Below are 25,039 nucleotides of genomic sequence, written 5' to 3' on the forward strand. Positions count from 1 at the left end.
AGCAACCTCGGATGTGTATGGACAGTTTAAAATGTCCGAAATCACTTAAGTGGTAAACTTTAACTACTTTGCTAGTAGATCGCCTTGTAATTTCAATTTAGAAGTTTAACTTAATAACTCAACTATTGGAAATCTTAATGATGTTTGCAGGAATACACTTTACTGGCAATCAATTTAAACTTAGATATATAAATACACTTTGAAAGACATCTAATTAATGATGTTATTCAAAAGTTTACGAACTACTTCTACTGATGTACCGGCATACATCCGAGGTTGTTTTTCGATAGAAAATGGCCGAGGAGATCCGAATGATAACACCACATACTTAGTCGTAAATCAAATTGTAAGGGTACATTATTGTGTTATATATTCTAGCTGACATTGTGTCGATTATTCAGAAATTTGCCAATTTAAGTTAACAACATTGTTAACGTAATCTTTGTTAACTCTCAAATCGTTACTGCCCTGAAAGTTTATTAAATACTCTTGCGATTTGCTTTATATGCGACAAGATTTCAGAAAAAAATTCAGTTGTTTTTGTTAACATTAACATACGTGAGCACATCATGATATAGTTCACGTTTAAAAGTTAACAACGACTTCGTTAATCATTCTGTTAACTTTAACAAAGCTTTGAAAAATCGGCCAAATGAATATGAATTAAATTCTCTCAGTTCTAATCGGAAACAGTGTGATGCGTTTTTAAAGTTGTTCAGTGTATAAGACATCAGTGATCCGTAAAAACCGGTTTTACAGCCGCGATGTCGGTTATTCATTGACTTAGATTATACACATTAAGGTAACATGAAACTCAGTTGGACTATAGTTCAAAAAGCCGTCTTTATCATTTAAAACAGCTATACATAACTGCTTTGGATGTGAGCGCTGGTTTATTTTCAATATTCCCTGTTTTATTGGGTTTTTAAGATTATTATCACAAAACATGAATACGATTGAAAAGAATGAACATCACTAGCGGATTAGTGTCAAGGTGGATTGAGAGTGGATTGAGAGTTGCCTTTAGATGGGGGGAGCTTCTTAAATGATAGGGGGCAACAATTGTATGATGATATTGGCAATTTTATGAATAAATTACGCCGGAATGCGGAATTTGAGACTTAATTTGACCAAGGGAAAGGGGTGGGGGTGTACGTTCACGGATTTCATTCTTTTAATACTGTTATCCGATTTTGAATACAAGCTTTTCATGCTGAATATCCGAAAAGAAGTCAAACAGGCATCAGAGATGGAAAAACTTGGAGGCGCTGTCTGATTTTCTTGTTCAAGATATAGTTCCGGTAGTTTTGGCGTTGTGTTTGGAGCCGCCACCATCTTAAGGATATGACAGTGATTTTAACAAAGTATGGTTATACTATCTCAAATTACTGGCAACTTTCTATCTTGAAGCTGAATGTTTTGTGATTTCAAAAACTTGCTGAGCAGGCTGGATTTACTTGATCTACCTATTTAGTTTTAAGTTACATTTTCACCAAATTCGGCTTGTACTTCTACACTGGGTTGGATCTCTTAATCGAGTGCATAGTTGATAAGTTCAATCAATGTTTTTGTCTATCGTCGTTGAATGTTTAGGTCACAAGTGGAACTTTCTTCCCATGAATGGTGTTGTGGCTCGTAAAACATTAGAAATCAGTGTTATGCTGCCTGTCAATCCACAAGCGGGTCAGGTTGGGGGGAGGGGCCACTCGGCACCCCACCCACCCGCTTAAATCGTCCAAGTTTGCGTTTTACTTAAAAAAAAAGGGGGGAAAAGTAATAGAATATGTTCAAAATGCCTCTTAAGAAATTGTTAAAACTTTTGGTACCCCTAAACCCCCACCAAACCTTTAAGGAAAATTAATTTCGGTTCCGACCGAGGGATGCAATTCAAAAGGGTACGCCCCGTAAGTTACGCCCGCTCTTATGTCAAACGCTGTACCATAACATAACCGCCCCTTCAATCGGTTTATACATTTTAGAATATATAGGGCATTAAATCAGGATAGAAATTGTTATATGCACAGATAACTCTCTCATAACATGTATTTGTTTTGTAAGAGTTTTCTCCACTGAACAAAACATGATGTTATTATTCGAATGGTTATTTATTTATCCATCAATTTTCAATGAATACCTTCCCCTTTCAGTGGAACTCTGATTTTAAACCATAATGCTCCAGAATGCATTGAACGACCAACATGGGTCTGGTCTGGCTAATGCAGGACTATTTCCACGAGTGTAATGAAGAAATCAGGTCCCGATTTTGTACTACAAATATTACACGGTGGAGAACCCACGTGACTTATTTGGTAAAGTACACGGCAACAAATGTCAACATGTGTACTTTGCCTTAGATTTCAACTCTGAGAAATCAGTTGGTCAAGATTTTCAGGAAAACTTTAGAATATTAGAGAAAGTTCTTTATTACCGTGGATAGAGCTCTTAAATGCGGGGTTTATGGTCTTTATTTCACAAAAATTCTTCAAATATTAAGAAAGTTATCTTTAAAAACCTTACCTGAATCGAGACTTGTTGACATTTATTGCCGTGCACTTTACCAAATAAGTCACGTGGGTTCTCCACCGTGTATTAGGAAATTGATCCGAACTAAGGTACTTATAGGGTGTTACCAACAAGTTCAAAAAGAACACTGACTCATATTAGAATACAACCTACATTTTCAGCCAATGATTTTGCAGAAAGACAATCACTAAGTACTAGTTTTAAAGATGCACTCTTACTCCCAAAAAGATTTACCAGATTTAATAATATTGTTTAAATATTCCAAAAAGGATAAATAAATGTCAAAAACAATGGTTCTTATGAAGGATATCGAGTTTTAATTGAAAGAAATGAGCAAAAAACACTGTATTTCTACCTTATGAGTTTATAGTAAACAGTAAATCATTTAGCATTCACTAATCATTTAATATTTTTTTGCGCTTTTGTTATTAAATGCCCATCATACTTACATGAACATTTTACATTAGTCTCATCCACACATTCTTACAACAGTAGACAAAGTGCTGGAAATTTTAAAGTGCCACAGGCTGACAGTTTTATATTAAATACTTTCTTTTATCAAGCAATCCAGGACTGGAACAGTCTTCCAATAAAGTTAAAAGAATTGAAAAATAAGAATACTTTTAAAAAAGAAGTGAAATCACATCTCATTGTTGGTATGAAATGTGCAGAAATGGAAGATTTCCTATTTTATTAATTGTTTTTCATTTAATCTTGCATATCAGTACAAAGATTTTTGTCATATTATGCTTAAGTGTCATATGGTTTTAACAGTCGGTTGCATTATAACTGTAAAAGTTCGATATCAAACATTTAATCATTCTTTAACTGGTCAAGAGTACATGCATGTTATTTTTGTATAAGAAAACCTAATTTAAACAATTTACAACTGAGATCTTGGCAAATAATTATATTTGTCATAAGGACCCCATTGGAAATAAGTTGAAAACTTTAATGGGTTATCCTGTGTTATATATTTGTCACATTGAATTAAATCTTTATTAACGCACGTATTTATCCAAAGCATTCTAATGATGTTGTGCTTTAGTATAGATAGCATCACTAATACTTTGTTAATCAGTCTGTGTTATAACTTTATGAGATATTTGGTTTGTTACTATGACATATATATGCACGAATCTATCTATCTATCTATCTATAAATACACGTTTACAACCTTGTTATCAGAAATCAAATTTTCATAAATGCATTATTTAGTAAGAAGTTAAAGGTTTAACAGTCAATAAACGTTCTTTGTTATACATGTGTATGTATTGATTTTGAATAAGAGTGTCACTTTAATCATTAAGAAGTTCGACTTTCGCGGGTGTTTAAAGGTCCTCCTACTGCCACTCATCCGATGCAAACTCCCTGTGTCAGAGTTTTCGTTGATAATGTGTCAGCCAATAAGGTAGTATTCTAAGACAGTTAGATGACCTGAAGTAAAATTTTAATGAATAAGAAAGGCTCGTTCGCTTCGCCCACTCCCCCCCCCATTCTTAATTATTTTAATGTTACTTCATTTCATTTATAACTATTACAAAAACTGCGTGCATGGGGTTGGGTGTGTATGCTTTTTCATACTCGCACTCGGGCATGGCCCATTCGGCGAGTGTAACGATAAGATTGTTAGTCATTTTAGGTTTTATGAGCCTAATGTATTATGTACGGGCAGAATGTTACCCTGGTAAGAGCTACCCTGGTTCTTTAACGTGCACCAGTGCATAGCACTGTCACTCGGGACTCTCATTTAACGCCCCTCCCGGGAGACGATAAGTATTTCTTTTTAGTGATGTGACGAAATATCGAACCTGTGACTCCTGGGGCAGTGATTACGAACAGTCTCAAGTCTGAGTTCAGACTCAAGACACATTATGGCAGAACTTCATTTCATTGTCTTTTTCCTTCTATCAGAGCATTGATTGTAAAATTTGTTGAAATATATTACTATTTGAATGTTTTACTAGTATTAACATATATTTTTTTGTTAAAGAAATGGAATAAATATGTTTTGTTGTTCCTTTATAAAAATGCTTTCCTGAGTTTGAATCTAGACTTAAACTTGTTCGTGATCATGGCCCCTGGATTGACAGTCAAGTGTGTTACCACTCCGCTACAAACTGTATACAGATAACAAATTGTCTAATGTTACGAAACAACTCTATTAATGATATCATTTTGAGTTTTATCAGATCAGAAATTTATCGTTAATCCCTTCCATAACGAGAACTTGAATAAACACCGCTAAAAAAACTGAAACATAGCAACATTAGGGCGTTTTCGTTGGTAATAAAATAGTTGCGGTTTTATACTGGTTTCACGAACTGAGTATTTGTTGTGACAGTTTTAAATAAAAATGAAAACCAGTTTTATCGCTTTTTTTACGGAAACCGAAACTGGTTTTTGAAACTATCGAACTCCCCTCCGGAGGCAGTTTCGTCGGGTCGTTCCATTAAAAAACTTGCTCGCTTTGAAGAAACAACACAGAGGACAGTTATCCAACACGTGTTGAAAACAGGCAAACGACCATCAGTGGTATCATTGTTTTGACGGAATTCAGAAATAATGGCTACATGCAGAAGCTCCATCATGCTGTTGAAGCTGTATTCAAAACCATGCATTTGTTACTTCAAGCAAAACTTTCGAAACAAGTTTAAAAACCGCTGAAACCCTTGAAACCATTTCTGAAATTTATTTGGTATCAACGAAAACGCCATTAGAATTACAAGACTGACTTTTTCCATTAAAATTACGCAGACCAAAAGCATTGGCCGGTGATCATTAAACTTCATAAGCCATTTTCCTATGTTAAGAGGTTTCACTAGTTATATTATAACTAAATAACACCCAAAGTACTTTATTTTCATCAATTTCATGTAGTATTCATACTTTTATGTTAAAAGCACTTAAACTTTTCTTTAATTTTGACTTGAAGATTGTTAGGAATGCTACTAAAGTTAATCAAATGACTTTAGATGTTTTGTGAATATCGGTCCAGCGCAAAACTCTTTATTTTAATAAATTGTGTATGATATAACAGCCTACATGCATTCATAAGAAATTATTATTACGTGTGTATCACGATTTGAATGTAAACATGTAGAAACAGGTCGTGTACCTGTGGTCAAGTTTTGTGTTTCTAATTTGACAATTAGACGGTTGTAAGTACTTAATACGCCATTAATGTTTAAGCTGATTTACGACTTTGTGTAAGATTCCGTTAAAGAATTTAACAGTATCACTTCAACGCAGTTAATAACGATTTGTAAAACTGTCTGTAAAAATATGAAATATTTAAATTTCGTGGTGATTTTGGTGTTGGCTTGTGGGAACCAGAGTTGTCACGTACTGGTGGACAAAACACGTTGTTTATACACACAAAAGTGGTTCTTAATCTATAGTTAATGGTTTCGGGTCAAAAGAGGTCCCGTACTTGTTTTGTTCAAAAGTGAACCATTTAGAGAATAACATTATAGGTAAAGGCATGTATGTACGAGGCGCATCTTGGCGATTTGTAGCTATAGCTATATTAAGTTAGTTATTAAATTTGAGTTTATCAAGGTCTGCCGGCGCCCATTGGCTGCATTATGGCTTGACCTCGCCCTGACGCCATCACACTTAAATTGTGTTTAAAGGGACTGTACACTGTTTTATTCTGTAACGAATCTCAGGACAATTATTTAATAAAATGTTTAACTCTTTGATATCATAATTGTAAAAAAATACCAAAATGAAAAAAAAAATCGAGTGTCGCCAAAACTGCAGTTCACTGATGTATCCACTGTGCTACGAAGGTTTACCCTAAAAGGTTTGGAATATTTAAGCTATATACCTAACTTGGTAATATCACGGGATAACATCAACTAGCCAAACACGCATAAGGAATGAATTCTACTAGGTAGACATACCTAGTAATCTTTTTAAATGGAAAAATACGAAAGAACGCGAAAAATAAATTAATTGTAAACTATGTGGTACTTAAGTTAGTAAGTTTCAATGCATTGTACACATCGATACCAAGTTTATGTCAGTTTTTGACAATTTTCTTTTTTTCCGCTATTTCATCATACGGAGTACAGCCCCTTTAAATGCCACAAATAACACGGGATAGAAGTGACAGCAATTCACAGTCAAATCCAGACATTGTGAGTCTTAAAGAAACAGAGTGAGATACAAGAGATACGGGTGCAATACTCTAGCTCTTTGCGACGAGACCACTTGGAATTTTAACATGCTCGGTGTAAGGGGCCGATTCACGGGGTACAACTTTCCTACGTTGAACCAGAACTGAATATACCATTTTCCCAGTATTACCGTTTAAACAATAGGCAAGGGAGCTACTTGTACCATAATTTAACGTCTTTCGGTTTGACGCGGCTGGGTTTTGAACCCCCAACCCTGCGCACCCGCAGCGAATGCTTTACCACTGAGCTATTTCTAGGTATATTGAATTGAAAAAAACTACTGAATAGTGCGCATGCTAATTTCCCCGTCAATGTGATCGCCGGATGGATTATGATCCAATGAAACAACCGCCAACGATCCATTAGGTCAATAATTGGATTTATTAATGCACCAGTCAATTGTAACCACGGCCCCCAGGTCCGGGGAACAACGGGTACTTTGACTTTCGGTCCAGCCAACCGGTAAAATCCCCGCCCTGCGGAGACAAATTGCCGGTAAAATCCCTGCCAAAAGCCCCCGCACCCAAGGGTCATCCTAGGTTAGGCCCATTTCCAGCTATTTTCGACGCGAAAACAAAACCACCACAGTCACTTGGCACTGCGGTGCCACCTGGAAGGTAAAAACACGGCCCATTTCCCCTGTTATATTTCTTCAAAAATATATAACAAAAAAACTCTTTTTTTCAAATGGACTTTTCATTTTCAAAAACTTAAGGAACCATATTTTAGTTGCAGAATATACACATAGAACTTGTTGAAAAAGAAAAAGGTACACTATTAACTGTATATCAAATATACACACATACATCTATAATAGTAAATACATTGTTGTAAAATTTAAATGAACATATTCACAACATTTACGAAAATGCAACAACTCATGGTCAAGGAAAAAGTTTGGAAAAACATGTACATAAGTACATTAAGTGGACAATAGGTTAATATATATTCGTTATCGTTCATATTTTGAATATAATGGAATATATATCAGAAGCGAGCGTCGTGAGCGCCGTAATATGTTCCAAATAAATCAAAATATGAACGATAACAATACCTATTTTGTAACGACCTAAATGCGCCCGTTGTGAAGTTTGATCATGTAGGCCGCATGCAGGACTGACTTATTTTCTCTTTATCAATACGTCTGGGCATCTCGCAATACAGCGAGTTCATTGTCGAACAAAGATGGACAACCAGTGAAAACCCAAATTGAATACCAATGTTTAAGAAGTATTCAAAAGGATATGCTGTAAAGCTATCATTGAAGCTAATAGTAAATAATATTTACAAATTATCCAGCTCATTTTAACGTACGTAAATCATTAGATCTAAAATCAGAATATTGAAATATGTACAGGCAGTTACCTTCATCAAACCATTGTTGATGAATTTCAACAATAAAGTGCCGTATTATATTATTTCTAAAGAAAACAGTTTATTTATTTATTTCTGAAAGCCCTGATAACATGACAACGCGATACCGTATGTTGTTCTGCTTTAACAGAATGTATTTCAAATATGCCCGTCGCTAATCTTAGAGGGGCAACGCCACATCTAAACTCTGAATAATGATACAGCTTGCTTAACAATGCAATAGATTGTTGCACATGGGGGTACACATTGTTACATTATTCTACTCTTAGCTCAACCTGGTTAAAGTCTGTTACAGTTTACTACTCCTTGCTTAGATGGGATACACATCGTTAAATTATTCTACTTTTTATATAAGTTGGATACACATTGTTACATTATTATACTTTTGCCCAACAGGAAGACACATAATTCGATTCTGTGCTTAACTTGGATACACGTTGTAACATTATTCTACTCTTTGCTTAAGAGGGACACACATTGTTACATTTGGTTACTCTTTGCTTAAGCAAGATACACATTGCTAATTTACTTTGCTCTTTGCATGAGTGATATAAACATTGATTCATTATTCTACTCTTTGCTTTAGTTGGATACACATTATTACATTTTTTTCTACTCTTTTCTTTAGTGGGATACACATTATTACATTATTCTACTCTTTGCTTAAATGGAATATACATTGTTACATGTATTACTCCTTGTCTAAGTGGGATACACATTGTTACATGTATTACTCCTTGTCTAAGTGGGATACACATTGTTACATGTATTACTCCTTGTCTAAGTGGGATACACATTGTTACATGTATTACTCCTTGTCTAAGTGGGATACACATTGTTACATGTATTACTCCTTGTCTAAGTGGGATACACATTGTTACATGTATTACTCCTTGTCTAAGTGGGATACACACTGTTACATGTATTACTCCTTGTCTAAGTGGGATACACACTGTTACATGTATTACTCCTTGTCTAAGTGGGATACACATTGTTACATGTATTACTCCTTGTCTAAGTGGGATACACATTGTTACATGTATTACTCCTTGTCTAAGTGGGATACACATTGTTACATGTATTACTCCTTGTCTAAGTGGGATACACATTGTTACATGTATTACTCCTTGTCTAAGTGGGATACACATTATTCATTATTCCACCCTTTGTTTCAGTGAAATAAACATTGTTACATTATTCTACTCTTTGTTTAAGTGAGATAAATACTGTTACATTATTCTACCCCATTGTTTCAGTGAAATAAACATTGTTACATTATTCTGCTTTTTGCTGAAGTGAGATACATATTATAACATTATTCTATTCTCTTTTTAAGTGGGATATACATTGTAACATTATTCTACTCATTGCTTAAGTGTGCTTACGAGTAAAAGAGTTGTTAGTCAAAATGCCAACTAGCCCTAAACCTTGAGCTGGACGCTGACGCCGAGGCTGGGGCGAGTAAAAAAAACCTCCTTATTCTTCGAAAAATCTAGCTTAAATATTTTTCGGCGAAATCTAATATATCATAGCTCAGAAATTAAGGAAGATTTTCGTATCATAAAATTATATAGTTGTGGTTCAACAATAAACATTCCAAATCCTGAATGACGCCTATCTACGTCCACCGCCGCCTGTTAAACCTTAAGCGTTGACCCCAACATTGCCATCGTCGTTGAATATTTTACTACAGGCCATCTTACTGACTTAGAATTCATCCTCATTGGCGGACAAATTGTTAACGCAAATTCTGACACAGCGAGTTTGTATCGCGTCAGTGGCAGTAAGCGGACCTTTAAACACTTGCGAAAGTTGACATTCTTAATGATAAAAACTAGACTAGTGCCTAATGATTGATTATCTTCAATTTATTTGGCTGAAATGTAGGTTGTATTATAAAGGCATGCACTAGGTTAATAGCGTGTTTTACCGGTACTAAAAAGGACGGTTAGTGGCAACCAGTTTCTAAATTTAGAATAGTCCATCGAAGGCAAATGCGCAGATATCTGTTCTCGCAGGGATCAGTCATGAACCATTTTTGTCCCAGATAACAGAACCGATCCCGGCTTTATGCAAAACTAGGACGGCCAACATTGTTTTTAGTCTACGTCTGACCTGACATGGTAAGATATGTAAAATGACTTACACATATAATTTATAAACAGATGCAAATGATATTTATTTACAATTTATTTAAGTGTTATAAATCTAAGCATGTAACCATCATAATATCTTATCCCATTATGAATTTATTTTCTTATGAATTCAAGTTCGACGTATTCCAGTACAATAATAATAAAATTGTATACAGTATATGCAATATTATACAACTTACATTTATAAGTATTATTTTCTTCATAGCAGTGTTTAAACAATTAGTGTGTGCCTTCTTCTAATCATGTATGTGTATGTACCATTGTAAACATTTGTAATTATTGTGTTTGTCCTCATGGGCCGTACGGCTTTTTAAGGAATAAATTGCGGGGTTGATGTCATTATTGGGGTATGAACGCAATTGGGTTGGTCAATGTGTGTGGAGTCCGAAGGACTCTACGCGTAGTTTGACCAACCCAATTGCGTTCATATCCCCGATAATGACATCAACCCCGCAATTCATTCCTTATATTTACACCAATAGTTCATTATTTCATTCAAGAATTGTTAAAAAGATACTTCATTTCATCATTTCATTTAAGAGAACCTTTCAGTAATCCGTTCTTGCCCATTCTGTAAATAGAACGACCCGACTATAACCGGAAACATTTTTTTCAAATGACGTCACAATAACGCGGGAAAAGATCAACCACTTGAAATCACTTTAAAACGAAAAATTAAAACACTTCTGGTACCAATATATTTAAAATATAATAAACTAACACTTTTAAAAATGTTGATCTATATTTTACGGGATTTGCAGACACAATACAACCAATAACAAGATCAATAGCTTTCATGTATATTGTTATGCAATGAATTACGATCCGAACATATCCGAAGATGTTGCGTTCATCGATTGATGAACGCAATTGCCGAAATGCAGTTCATTTAAGGAATGGAAGTTGAGGTGTAAATATTTGGATATGAAATAAACCTTGTTCTTTTCTTCTTCCGTATAAGGCAGCTGTCTGACCCCTGCCATACAAAGATCATATTTATGCTGATTGAACGCTTCGAAACATCATTAAATTTACCTTCAAATTCAGGCCCTAATATCAAGAAAATAACTAAGTCAAATCTTAATCTCAGTCTAAAATCATTTTACCACATAGCATCAAAAGTCATTTAAAATCACATAAGCGCATTCCGTCATAGAATATGTTGATAAGCGTGCTGACGTTTCAAGGGACGAATGTAACGCGAGCTCAAACTAAGGAGATGAGGTTGGGGGTGGGGTTTGGAGGACGGGGCGCTTTTATTGGTACATTGATGGATGAGCATACGTAACCAAGCGCGGGTGTTTCATAAATAGTCGAACCCCGCTGGCTCGAGCTCTCAGGGGCCGGTGAAAATACATTGAGCCTCGAATAATTCGAGTCAAGCGGGATTGTTTACCTTCAGTATAAAGAAATCGGTTCTATATATTTAGTTCGAGCCAACGAGGAATTCGAGCCAAGCGATTTCGAGCCAACGGGGTTCAACTGTATGTGATACTATTACAACCAACAAATGTGATTTTTACCCAAAATACCGTTTATTTTATTGCATATGTTTATCTTTTCTCTTATAAATAATGTTGCAACTTATGAGTATTTCAAGATTTTATTTTTTTTAAACAAAGCATCGAAATTGCAATTACATTAGCTAAGAAGCGTGGTAATGGTTTCTGCTGATGGAAATCTAGCAGCTATATAATGGACTTCACATTATCATCATGTCGACACTTGGTGCTATTTGACATTGTCTAATCTCCCTGACACGGGGGCTATGTTATCAATGTTCGGATCGTATGATCACATTTTCGTATCTATATAACTAACTTAAATTAAGGAGTATAATTAAACATTTCAAAACCAAGATCTATATTGAACATTTTATACAAAGGTTAATGTAAAAAAACAACAACAACGGATTATTATTAACGTAATATTAAACTTGATTCTGAACAAGATCTTTTTATATTCTTATTTGTAAACGAATCAAAGCGCTGAACTCGCTGAAAGACAGTTAACGTGATAATGAGCTAGACTCGAAAGAGCCATTGCAGACTTTTCAGGCCCTTTGAAACCGAACAAATCACTGTATTTAGTCTCTCAAACTAAACTATACACGCGGTTAATGCTATAATGTCTGGTTTAAATCTATCGCGGTACATGTATCAATTTCTGTTTAATTGTAGCGAATACGATTTATACAGATTACAGAAGTGCAGTCCGTGTGGATAGTTGTTTCACTCGTCTGAGTACCACTGATGTTAATGATAATGCAAAGCAAATTGCATTTCTCTATAGAGAGTATTGTAGAAAATTGTTTGATTTTCACGTACATCACTAATACTCGACCAATCACAATGACATTTGGAAGATATACTCTTTAGGCTGACATAAAATAGTACTAAACAACTGATATATGCCTCTTTACCTGGTAATAAAGAGGGCAGAAGGGGGTGATAGCCCAAGTGAGAGCGCCATCAGGGAAAAAGACTTTCAGGCCAAATTTTATCTTTTATACCACCGGCCAGAGGCATTTTGGACAAATTTTCCTGCTCCTGTGGTAGGATTCGGACAAAAAAAAGTTTTTTTTTAAATCCCCTATGTATGACGGTCGTTGAAACAGCTCACCTATCATCCAAACAAACAAACACTCAGTCATCTATTGAGTCACATATTCTTATGCACAGACTGATTAGTTCATATGCGGAATGGAGTAAGGCTGAAATGTCGGAGTAAGAGGCGGCTCCAGGAATTGACGTTAGAGGGGGCATAACTTAGGGGCACAACCTTTTAATATGCCTCCATCCATCCGAACCGAAAGTACATGGCATAAACTGTTTGCATGTGGAATTGGGGTTACTACCTCAAGGAACCTAGCAATTTGTAGTCGGAAATGGTGCATTATGAGCGTATCTATTACTTTTTTCTCCCATATTGATATAAAAAGTGAACTTCGACGATTTAAGAGGGGGCGCGCTAGTGGGAGTTGGTATCAGGTGCCTGCCTTGTTTTCACCTTCAAAAGTCCTGTTAAGGTAATAATTGTCCTGATGTTTGGACTTGAATACAACAGAGTAACATAGCAGTTTAGACTTTACTATGAACCTTTCTAAAGGTACAGAACATAATATTGAACGTGAGTGGGCAAAATTGAAGTCTTGATCAATATAATGAATATATTGAGGAGACCAGAGACCGCAAAATTTTACTGGCAACTTGTCAAAATTATGCGTCTCCTGCTACTTTTGAATGGTAATCGGTGTACAAAGTGAATCAAATTGCGAAGGGCATTTTGTCCAAATCCCTAGAGTCGGAGGTTTTACAAAATATACAAAAGTTGAAACATATGAACTTTCTACAGGGGAAACATAGACTAGATGTTTCTACATTGCTTATGTTTGTATTTTGACCTTCATATTCCAAAGGACAGTTAAGTATGTCAGCATGAAACACTTGTACAACGATTGTGAACGAAGTTATGGTAACTTATACTAAGTCAGTCTCGTTGGCTCGATGTTTCGCGAGAATGTGGTCTTGTGTTGTGGGAACCTGAGTACGCCGATAAAAAAAACCACTTGTCCCGCTTGGTGACCACTAATTTAACTCGCACGTGCACAGGCCTTGGTAAGAAGCAAGTGCGCTAACCAAGAAGCTAACAGGACAACCGCTTACCGGTTCAGTATGGCATGTTCATTTACAAAATGATTGCAGAACTGGTTATAATGAGTATATGTTTCATTATAAGAACATTATTCAGAGAAGTGTTAGAGAGTTGGTGTCAGACTTTCTTGAAAACACTAGGTGCCCTAGAAATACAAGTTGCATAATGGAGGTGCCTTAAACGGTGTTTTCCATTGTGCTTTCTTGTTTAATTGTGATTCTTTGACTTTAAAACTAAATATCTAAATCTAAACGTAAAGTTGAGGGATTTTGTCCTAACGGACAATGTGTACCAAGCCTGTTTGTACGGCAAAGTGAATTGGAATATAAATGGGATAGGGATTAGTTTGAAATCAATTCGATATGCGTCACTCGCAAATCGCAACTGTATTTGTAAGAAATATAGTTAGGACGGAGTGTTTCGATAGAACTTCCCAAACAAATGAAGAGACCAACGTTATTTATAGGTCATAATGAAAAAGTCATACCTCCAGATATTACCGGGTTGGGTACTGAATATTAGGCTTTATGGGTGTTAAAACGGGGTCCATTCATTACTGAGTATGCTAAAATAGTTTGGTTCGTTTGACTTCGAATTGCCTTAATAGCTGCTAAAATGTGATTTATTTTGCTCTGTGTAGGCTTAGTTAGAGTTGCAAATCGGTTTGATTAGATCTAAATGGGATTTAAAAAAAATGCCAAAATGTGGTCTACTTGACACTGAGTAGACTTAAAAAGAGCTGCAAATCTGAATGGGATTTTATTGTTGCCCAAAAGAAGTTTATATTACACTGAGTATGCTAAATCAGAGCTGTAAATGTTTTTAGTCTAAATGGGCTGTATTGATGTCCAAATGTGATCGTTTTTGCTCTGAGTAGGCTTAATAAAACCTGCAAATTGTTTTTTTGGTTTAGAATGGGCTTTATAATTATTGCCTAAATGTGGTTCATTTGCATTAAGTAGGCTAAATCAGAGCTACACACCGATTTCTTGGCTTTGAATTGGCTAAATGTGGTTCATTTGCATTAAGTAGGCTAAATCAGAGCTACACACCGATTTCTTGGCTTTGAATTGGCTAAATGTGGTTCATTTGCATTAAGTAGGCTAAATCAGAGCTACACACCGATTTCTTGGCTTTGAATTGGCTAAATGTGGTTCATTTGCATTAAGTAGGCTAAATCAGAGCTACACACCGATTTCTTGGCTTTGAATTGGCTAAATGATTGATACCATATAGATTAATTTGCATTTAGAGCAAAAAGGGCTGCACATCGGTTTGGTTGTTTAATGTTGTCTGTTTGCTCTGAGAATGATAATTTTGAGCCGTATTTTGGTTTGTTTGGCTCTGACTGAGCTTAAATGTTGCCAACATGTGGGCTTCTTGCAACCAGAGTAGGTTAAGTTTGAGCTGCACATGGGTTTTTGTAGATATGAATGGGCATAAAATTATTTGTTGTAAAATGTGGATCTTGTTAGTTTGAGTAGGTTTATTTAGAGCTGAACACGGGTATTTTTGGCTCTTAATGGGCTTAATAGTTCCAAAAAGTGGTCACTTTGGCAATGAGTAGGCTTACTTAGTATTGCACACGTGCTTTTTTCGGAAACGGCACAATCCTTATTCATGGTCACCTCAAATGAACACTTAAATGCTACTCCAGCTGTATTAGTAGTATAATTTAGAAACGGAAAATCATCACAAGAAGCAATCGTGTTACATTCATGTATTGGATAACAGATATATATATATAACAAGCGAAGACGAATGGCGCCATCTATCGGCCAATGCCGCCGAATCCGAAACCACAACGGCAGCGACCGTCAACGCAGTGCCAGTCACGGTTGCAATTGCCCCTGCAATCGCCAACAACGGCGCATGTGGCCGTGGCTGAAATGAAATGTAAATAGTATCAAACAAGGAAGATCATGTCCAATTTGCACGCAAGTGATACTAACTAATTTATTCTTTAGCATTTCATTTCATGTTGTATATAAAATTTAAAAAAATATTGTAGCCATGTGGTATCCCAAGTTTAAAAAAAACAACAACAAATAAACATATATCAGGCAAAACACGTTGACCTATTTTATATTATATGTGTTCTTGACCATGTACAAGTCAAAAGTAAGCTTTTTGTCTGACTGTTTCTGTCTGTATAAAACAATAAATGTGCTGGACAAGTATATGCGGAAGGGCCTCACTGTGTGTGCATGTGCACTGGCGGTTGTGGCACTCGAGCGTGTAGTCGTTGTCCGGGCAGGTCACGTGAGTACAACCCGAGACGTTCTGGCACTCCTCTCCATAGGCCAAAGCTGAAAGTACACGTAATTGTTCCAGTAGTTTAATCATTACGATTCAGCTTAACTGTAGTTGAATGCTAAAAATAATACCAATTTGAGTGTAAAGTCATACCATGTGGTTTGTGACGTCACATTTGGATATCGCGTAATGTAAACGATATGTTCCATTGATTTTGCACGAAGTTATCAACCCAATAAAACCAAAGAAGATCTTAATCAGCAACCACTTGTATAACCCACGTTAAGTATTTGGTAAGGAATGTTTATTGATTGGTCCAATGTTTACTATCAAGGGCTGATCAAGAAGTTGACGTTAGCGGGAGTGTAACTTAGTGGCGTAACCTTTGGACTTGCGCCCTTTCCTCAGAATCCGCACCGATAGCTCTGTGGTGAGCATTCGCTTAGGTTGCGGAAGGTCGGGGGTTCAAACGCCGGCCGCGTCAAACCGAATGACGTTTAAATATGGTACCAGTAAATCCCTTGCCTAGCGCTCAGCATTTAAACGGTAGTACTGGGAAAATGGTGTACTCAGTAGAGGTTCAACCCAGGAGAGTTGTATACCTTGTATCGTAGCTTTACACCGAGCACTTTAAAAAACCAAGTGGTATCTTCTCAAAAAGCTAGGGTGTCGTACCCGGATCTTTTGTATCTCACTCTGTTTCTTCAAGTCTTCCAATGTCAGGATTTGACGTCGAATTGCTGTCAATTCTATCTCATGTCACCTAAAGCTTTTAAAAACAATTAAGTGCTGATGGCGTCACGGCGGGGTCAAGCCATATTGCAGCTGATGGGCGCGGGCAGTCGTTGATTTACTCACATAAACACAAACACACCGTCCCTCAGAACCTTAAGTAATTTGGTTTAAACTGTTGGCAAGGGGGTTTTGTGGGTTCTCCTCCAAAAACGTTTCAACAGTTTCTAATCCGAAATGGTTCATTTTAGGCGTGTTTTATAACTACTTTGTTCTCCTATATTTAGTTAAAAGTAAGCTCAAACGATTTTAAGGGGAGGGGCGCGTGCCAGGTGCCCCCTCCCCCGGGCCCCGTTTGTGACCATGAACAAGTAAAGGTTGTTTTTTTAATCTGTAAACGAGCCATTGGATAACCGACAATTAAGTTTTATACCAATGGCTGCTGATCTTCATGTAACATATTTATCTCGATATTGTTCTTCTTTTTTGCTTTTTTTCTTTGTCATGTTCAAATCTATTGCGTTAATAACTGTATATATATATTCAACATGAGAAATGACGAACTATAAGGCGACAATTAATATAATGCTAGATTGTCATCCCCGCCCGCCCCCTCTGTTTTTGTCACCCCTTGATGTAAAAAGGGAGAATTGCTACGATTGTGTTCGTGGTTCGTCTTGAAATACAAGTATATGTAGCCTTTTGCAATAAACAAGAGCATGCACACATATTCAACAGAGATCTAAGAAAAATAAAATGTAACTCGCTCCCACATTTCGATGAAAAATTTGGATAAAGGAAATTGTGTCGCCTTGTAAGACTTCCAAGAAACTTTTTGGAACGAAGTTGAAACGCAGTACATTTCATCATTTTACTCGACTCGAAGCTTTTGAAAAGCAAAATTAAGGGCGAAAATTGAATTTGAATATACCAACGCCAAAAACGCTATCTTATCTTAAAGATATTAAGATGAAGCGGCCAACAAGGACAGGCCTATTTTGCGTCTGATCACCAAATCTAACAAATCGGAACACGTCGGCAATGTCGGTACATCAGTAGAAGTAGTTCGTAAAATAAATAAATAATAATAATAATAATAATAATAATAATAATAATAATTATTAATTAACTAATGTTTTAACGTGTTATTTTTTCACTTAGTTCAAATTCACTGGAGTGTACCAATGCATGAATAATTAAAATTCACAAGAGTAAAGACATTAGGTTTAAATGCTAACAGGAAATTACAACGAGATCTACTTGCAGCGTAGTTAAATATAAAGAATTCTGACATTGTAAACCGTCCATTAACATCCGAGGAGGGTTTCGATGGAGAATGGCCGAGCTGATCCGAATGCAAATCTTACAAGATTCTATCATAGATACTACGAATTAAACACGGCCGCGATGCGTTTGATGCAACCCTGTACCAGACTTCAGATCTATATGACATTCTGCCTTGTATTAGCACTTTAAAGAAAAAATCCTTAAAAGGCTTTACGGCTAACGAAATGCAAAAGATTTCGGAATTTCGCAGTGAGTGTATGGGTACACCTAAATAGGTTTTAAAAAATATTTAACGACTGCATCGTAGTCAAATAAGCCAGAAGAGATTCAAAAAACGTGTGAACAGAAAAAAATGATAATTCTGTATAATAAAAAATAATATTCTGGCAGTGATAATATCACATATATTTAACTCCCAGCGTACAAGGTTTTATAACACACAGTCCAGACAGTCATTTACCTAATTGCAATGATTGCTGTTGTTGTTTTGTTATTTTTGTTGTTGTATTTTTTAAATCAGAGCCGCCGTATGTATGCACATCCGTCAATGAATCAATAAAGGCGAAAAAAATAAACACAATTTTGTCCAGTTTGTTTTGGTGTTACGTTATTCGCGTGTTACGTTAGAACCTATTTGAAGGTACCAAAATTAATTAAACCAAAATGCCTACCAAGACAGGCAAAAACCACAGCGCAGCAAAGAGCAATCTTCATGGTAGTCGGTTGTTAAGATCCGTGTGTGTGGTTGGGATCAGATCCCTGCATTATATAGCCATGCATTCGCGTCCACGTTTGGCAAAGGCTGAGGTCAGTTGTGATATCTTTGACAAATATGGATATTGACCCGGCCGGTGAGAACAGACATCGGTGTACTAGTATACAAAGAAATGACTGTTTCATATTTAGAATATCGTGCGGGAATACACTCTAAATAATCTTTGTTCACCATGAGGCATTGAAGCATTGGCTGTGTATGACTTTTCACCATTTTTTGGAATATTACAACAGTCTCCTGAGAAATAAATAAATAAATAAATAAATATATATATATATATATATTTATATATATATATATATATATATATATATATATATATATATATATATATATATATATATATATATATATATATATATATATATATATATATATATATATGCGTATCTGTTTTATGATTGGTATATAAAAAGTATTTTAACAATCAGGTATAGGCAGGTAATTAACAGACAATTACACCACTGGCGAAGGGCATTCCGACGAAATCTCTTTAGTCGGAAATGTTGAAAGTTCTATATGCTTAAGATGCACTTTTGCTACCAAATACGTAGATCTTCAATTTAAATACTTGTTTTAAATTACCTCAGAGGATGAATACATATAGAAAACAATGATTTTTCTGAAGGATATCTTTATGTGGATTGTTTTTGTAAAATTTCCTAAATAATTCAATTTATTTGAGTGATCATTTTATTATTTGAATAAGATCATTTTTATTTTATTTTACCAAAGTGATTTACCTGCTCTAGGTCCTGTGTTTCATACAGAATCTCGGTTCTCTTTGAGAGTAAATACTATGTTAATGCCCTAATTCTTGGTTTAAAAATAGGGAAAAACCTATCGCGGTACATCTATCCATTTCTGATAAATAGTAGCGAATGCGATTAATAAAGATTACAGCAGTGCAATCCGTTTGTAAAGTTGAAACGCAGCTTTTCATCCGAGTACTGCTGCTGTAAATGACAATGCAAAGCCAAATGATTGAGCGTATTGTTTGTTTTCTCTAACATCACTAAATACTCGACCAATCACAATTACAATTGGAATATATATTCACCCACCCCAGATAAGTAGATCCAAATATTTGGCCACGTTGGAGACTCTTGCCCACGGTCAAAGATAAAAAAGTACACGAATGAAACCTTTTTCACTACAAGCATAAAGGTTCCACGGAAAACAATATATTTTGTTTAACTGGGGTGGGGGAAAAGCATCTACCATGGCCGCTCGGGTAAGATAGATTCATCCAATCCCTCCCGCTTGGTGTTTTTCGGAAGCTCGGTAAGACTCATTTCCGAAAAAAAACCTATGCTCCGGTGGGGATGAACCTTACACTCTCGGTCATGGAATATACTGATACTCTGACTGATGCATATTCCAATGTCCCACAATAAAAAAAATAATAACTTGGTAAAGTAAATGAGCAAATGGATTTTTTTTTGTCAAATAACCTTCCCGCCCTCCTTAACTAGCGATGCTCATGTAATACTGCGAACCGCGTTAGTACTGGTCATGTGAACATTTTTTTTTTTTTTTTTTTTATTTTTTTTTTTGAAATTATTTCGCTTTATTTTCCCTCGACATTGATAAATGCGAACACTCGCATTAGCAACACTTGGGCGATGAATTTGCAGACTTCGAACAGCAACCTTAACCATAATTTCAAGTTAAACGTTGTACGGCAATTCAAATTTAGTTTGACGGGTAAAACTATTTTTAAAAGCGGTATGAACATTTTAAACTTTACTGATGAACTGAAAATTTTCAGGGAAGCTGTCACAGAATAGTACTTTAGAAAATTATCAATGCACTTGAATAAAATGATACTGGGCAGAGTTATCGTTTATGTGATGTAATGTTTGCCCCACCTGGAGATATAGAGGACAGGCGGTTTGAGAGGTTTTGATAGGCTAAGTTAGAGCGACATCCGGGAGAGAGACTTTTTCAGATATAGTTTTGTACCTCGGACCCTAGGGATTCAGACAAGAACAAAAGTTCCTTAAAAGGTGTGACAGTCGTTATCATCCAAACTCACTAACACTTAAAAAGTCAATTAGTTAAATTCTTATGAACATATCTTTTTCATATACGGGGTGTAGTCATGGTCATGTGTCTGAGTTGGTATCTGGTTTCAACCTTGTTTGTTTTCACCTTAAATGATCCGTTGTCCTGATGTTTGCCTTGAAAAGTACGGACTAACATAGCGGTAGAACTTTTACTGGGATTCTTTTTTAAGGCAAAGGACATATGGAATATTGACAAAAACAATGAATGTCAGTGTGCAATTAATATACAGGCGATCAACGACATCAAATTTCTACTGGCAATTTGTTAAAATTATGAGTATCCTACTACTATAGAATGATAGTCGGAGAACAAATGATTCAACACATGTTGTGGTGAATGCATGCATAGTTTTGGTCAAGAATTATAATTGTCAATTGTGTTGCTTGTGAATGGTCCGTAAGAACATTCAACACAGAGGGTTCGTAAATATTGATGGACTTTATGTTTTAATAACGTTTAAATACGATTATAGAACGGAAATACTAATAATAACACAGGTTGTTGTTTTTATGGAAAATTGAAGTTTGGTCATGAAGACCGTTCAACATGCCTTATCCAACCCAATCTGTGATTTTTTTCCACAGAGCGAGCCTTTTTAAGTGATTGTTTTATGAGATCGTACTGGAGACGAAATGATTGATTTTAGCCCAAAATGCACAAAAAAGTGTTGCTGATATAAAGAATTAGAGAATGCTATTTTTTTTTACTACTGTTAGAGTGATTTGGATTTATCTTTTTTAGAAAATGTTTTTTACCTAATTGGCAAAAAGTGTAACGAAATAATGTAATTTGTCGATTTCGAGGTCCGGAGGTCATAACTCATTTCAATTTTTGAGCATGCGCAAAGCAATTCTACGCATGCGGTGCGGGGTGATATAGGAATCCAGTGGATTTCACTTGAAATACATTCAAAACGTTAAATCAACTCAAACACATTCATTTTAATTAATAAATAAAAAAAAATACATACATATTGGAAAATGCTTCATGAAGAGTTCAAATTCTATTGAATTTGGTCGAAAAATGAAAACAAGAACTGTCACAGAGACAGCGCGCCCGACTATTCCACCGGTTTTTGGTGTATGAATTGAAAAGTTTAAACGAAACATGCATGGATCACTGTTAGATTAGATTTCAATGCAATACATGATGTGCTGAGATATTAACACAAATTGAATTTGAAAATATTTGATGTGGTACGCAAACTTCACCGTAAATTCTAAGACGAAAAAGGGACATAATTCTGTCAAAATGCTTGAAAGATTTACCTCCTCCTGTGTACAGGTTGGGGGCATGATGGTGAACAAGTGTGCAAAGTTTCAAAGCAATATGTCAATGGACTTTGATAATATTTGAGGTGGTACGCAAACTTTAATGTAAATTCTAAGTAAAAAGGGGCAATATTTTGTCAAAATGCTTGATAGAGTTACCACCTCCTGTGTATAGGTTGGGGATGATGGTGAACAAGTATGCAAAGTTTCAAAGCCATATGTCGATGGACTTTGAAAATATTTTAGGTGGTACGCAAACTTTAACTTAAGTGGTTACGCCGACGCCGACGCTCGGGTGACTAGGATAGCTCTCCTATTCTTCGAATAGTCAAGCTCAAACAAAATTCGGAAATCGAGGTGAAAAACAGTTTTTGATACAGTGACAAATTCTTTTGAGTTTAAAATTTGATACCATTCCTAAGCCTCATAAACTTCACTGGTAAATTTTCAAGCTATTTTCAAAACTTGACTCAGTTCTTTTATGAATGTCAATTTGAAATAAGAAATATCAAACAGTTTCAAACCTTATTCTTATTCAAAAAATATATGTTTTACATTTACTGATCATTCTCACAGATTACATAATTTGTTTTCTCATAACTTTTGTAACATTTGCATCTGTGTGCTCATTGTTAACCATTACATGAAGAGGACGGTGTACGTGCAACATTGAAGGCCGTAATTTGACATACAGGGTAACAGAACGCGTTTGTATGAGACTATGGTACATTGCAATGACGTCTGAACTCAGACAGTAGATTTTCAGATGATTATATTGACCGAAAGGGAATTTGTATTGCGTTGCGTGGCACCTAGCTCGTATCTCAAGTCGTATCGTTCAGATAAGATTCGTGTTCTCAAATTTTACTGCATGATTTGAATGATCCATGTATTCAAAGGTCGGCACTAACTATATATGGTAAAATAGAACGGCACCGACGAAAGATAAGTGGAAAGGGGCATTGGCATTACTTATCTTGCCTATTTGACCTCATTATGTTCAATTAACGTGTTCAGTATATAGAACCGACACACAAGATCTCCGTTTAAGTGTCATATGAAGGATTGTGTGGTGTGAACTGTAAGGATGTTTAACGCAATGTCTTGCCCTTGATAAACGAAACATAACATATTTATTGAAATTTCATAGGCAGAAACGATACTTTTAAAAGCTCTTTGATAAAAAGACGCCGCGTCGATATAAAGACGCCATGTACATTTTAAAGACGCCATTTCATATAAATGATGCCGAGTCGATATAATAGACGCAATGTCGATATAAAAGACGCCGCATTAATATAAGAGGCCATGTCGATTTTAAAGATGCCACGTCAATATTAAAGACGCCGTGGATATAACAGACGGTAAAACATCAAACGATCTTCATAAAACAACGATTCTGTCTTTGTTACAGAATCCTTGATCCGCCATAGAGTTGTAAGAGATTTAGACCACATTTTTATCATACCCGCCCAGCCCTGTCCAAAAGCCCATGCTACCCTGGCTTTTCATTGAGATTTTTTGAAAGTTATTTTAAATTTGCGTTCAAAGCACTTGCAACAACTTTTCTGGAAACCCAAAAGAGAATCTATACTGGCTTTAGGTAAATTTAGTATTGCGTGAGTTGGGCGACAATCGTGCTAATTTTGACATTTCATGTATGTCCCTTTACATACCAAATTGTATTAGCAGTCACTTGCTCGGCTTGGTAACGCGCCACGAGAATACATTGCATACAATTATTTTGTTTTTGGTCCATAGTCCAAAAGTATATTGATTTGTCAATATGTACCCAATAATGTATGTCGACTTATTAAATTACGTACATGTGCAAACTAACCAACACATAACCTGCGGAAAGCTAACACAGGGTGAGGAATCACGTGACTTCAAAGGGGTTCTCGCATAGGTCACCACGGGTCACACCCGATGTAATCAAACAAGTAAGTGACGTTAATTTCTAAAAAATATTTTTGAGAGAAAATATATGAAAATATTTCTAAGCTTATAAAAGACTATGCTATTTTCTGATTCTACAATTGTGAAATATTTAAAGAGTTGCTTGTATTTTAATGATGCAATCATTCACCAAGATTTCAGCGTTGCGTCGTTCTACTTAATTCCGTCAAGTTGAAATTTTGGAAAAGGATCTTAATATTGTTCCTTAACATGCCAATAGAATAATTAAAAAATCCAACAATAGGAGACAACAAAATTTATTCAAATAGGCGATTGCACATTACAAACCTAAAAATCATGCATTTGCAATTGTTCTGCCCTTATCTACTAATGCTCATTTATGTGAATAATTAATTTACATTATTAAGATAAATCAAAAATAGAAAACTATTATATTTTATGTTTTGAAGAAAAATATATTTTGAAGCAATCTTGACGCAAGTAACGAAAAACACGTTGTTTTTTTTTCCGCCGTTGATAAACAACTATTCTGCAATACAGTGTGTTATTATTCGCACGCTTCTACACAAAACTGTGACGTAAATAATTTGAATTATTTAATTTATTCATTATATGCTAAAATATAATATATATTTAATACAGTAATTCAATTTCATTTTATTTTTGGCAAATTGGCAAATTCAGGAAATTCAAATTTGGATTCATTTTTTCCAACATTTTACCTGAAAAATCACATTTTGCACTATGTGATTGTTCTATACTGTTAGTATATTCAATGTGGTGCCGGAAATGGTGCAAATCCACCAAAATAATTTCTTTGAACTATAAGCAAACAGA

The 25,039-nt window shown here is 35.5% G+C and overlaps 1 protein-coding gene across 1 annotated transcript; it reads right to left on the reverse strand.

Moving 5' to 3' along the window:
- Window positions 1-15,596: 15,596 nt before the first annotated feature.
- Window positions 15,597-18,945, reverse strand: LOC128218810 (serine protease inhibitor Cvsi-2-like). Its single transcript, XM_052926526.1, has 3 exons — window positions 18,838-18,945; window positions 16,090-16,200; window positions 15,597-15,775 (listed from the first exon to the last, which is right to left on the reverse strand). Exons 1-3 carry the CDS (start codon window positions 18,878-18,880, stop codon window positions 15,663-15,665), a joined length of 267 nt encoding a protein of 88 aa, XP_052782486.1. The 5' UTR covers window positions 18,881-18,945; the 3' UTR covers window positions 15,597-15,662.
- Between the last annotated feature and the right edge of the window lie 6,094 nt (window positions 18,946-25,039).

Source organism: Mya arenaria, chromosome 15 (assembly GCF_026914265.1).
Source record: "Mya arenaria isolate MELC-2E11 chromosome 15, ASM2691426v1".
Classification (NCBI taxonomy): Eukaryota; Metazoa; Mollusca; class Bivalvia; order Myida; family Myidae; genus Mya; species Mya arenaria.

Coding starts and splice junctions, on each gene's coding strand:
- LOC128218810 (XM_052926526.1), bottom strand. CDS start 18,880: ATGAAGATTGCTCTTTGCTGCGCTGTGGTTTTTGCCTGTCTTG. Junction 16,201..18,837: donor TGTGGTTTTTGCCTGTCTTG/GTAGGCATTTTG, acceptor GTGTACTTTCAG/CTTTGGCCTATGGAGAGGAG. Junction 15,776..16,089: donor CCAGTGCACATGCACACACA/GTGAGGCCCTTC, acceptor ATTTCATTTCAG/CCACGGCCACATGCGCCGTT.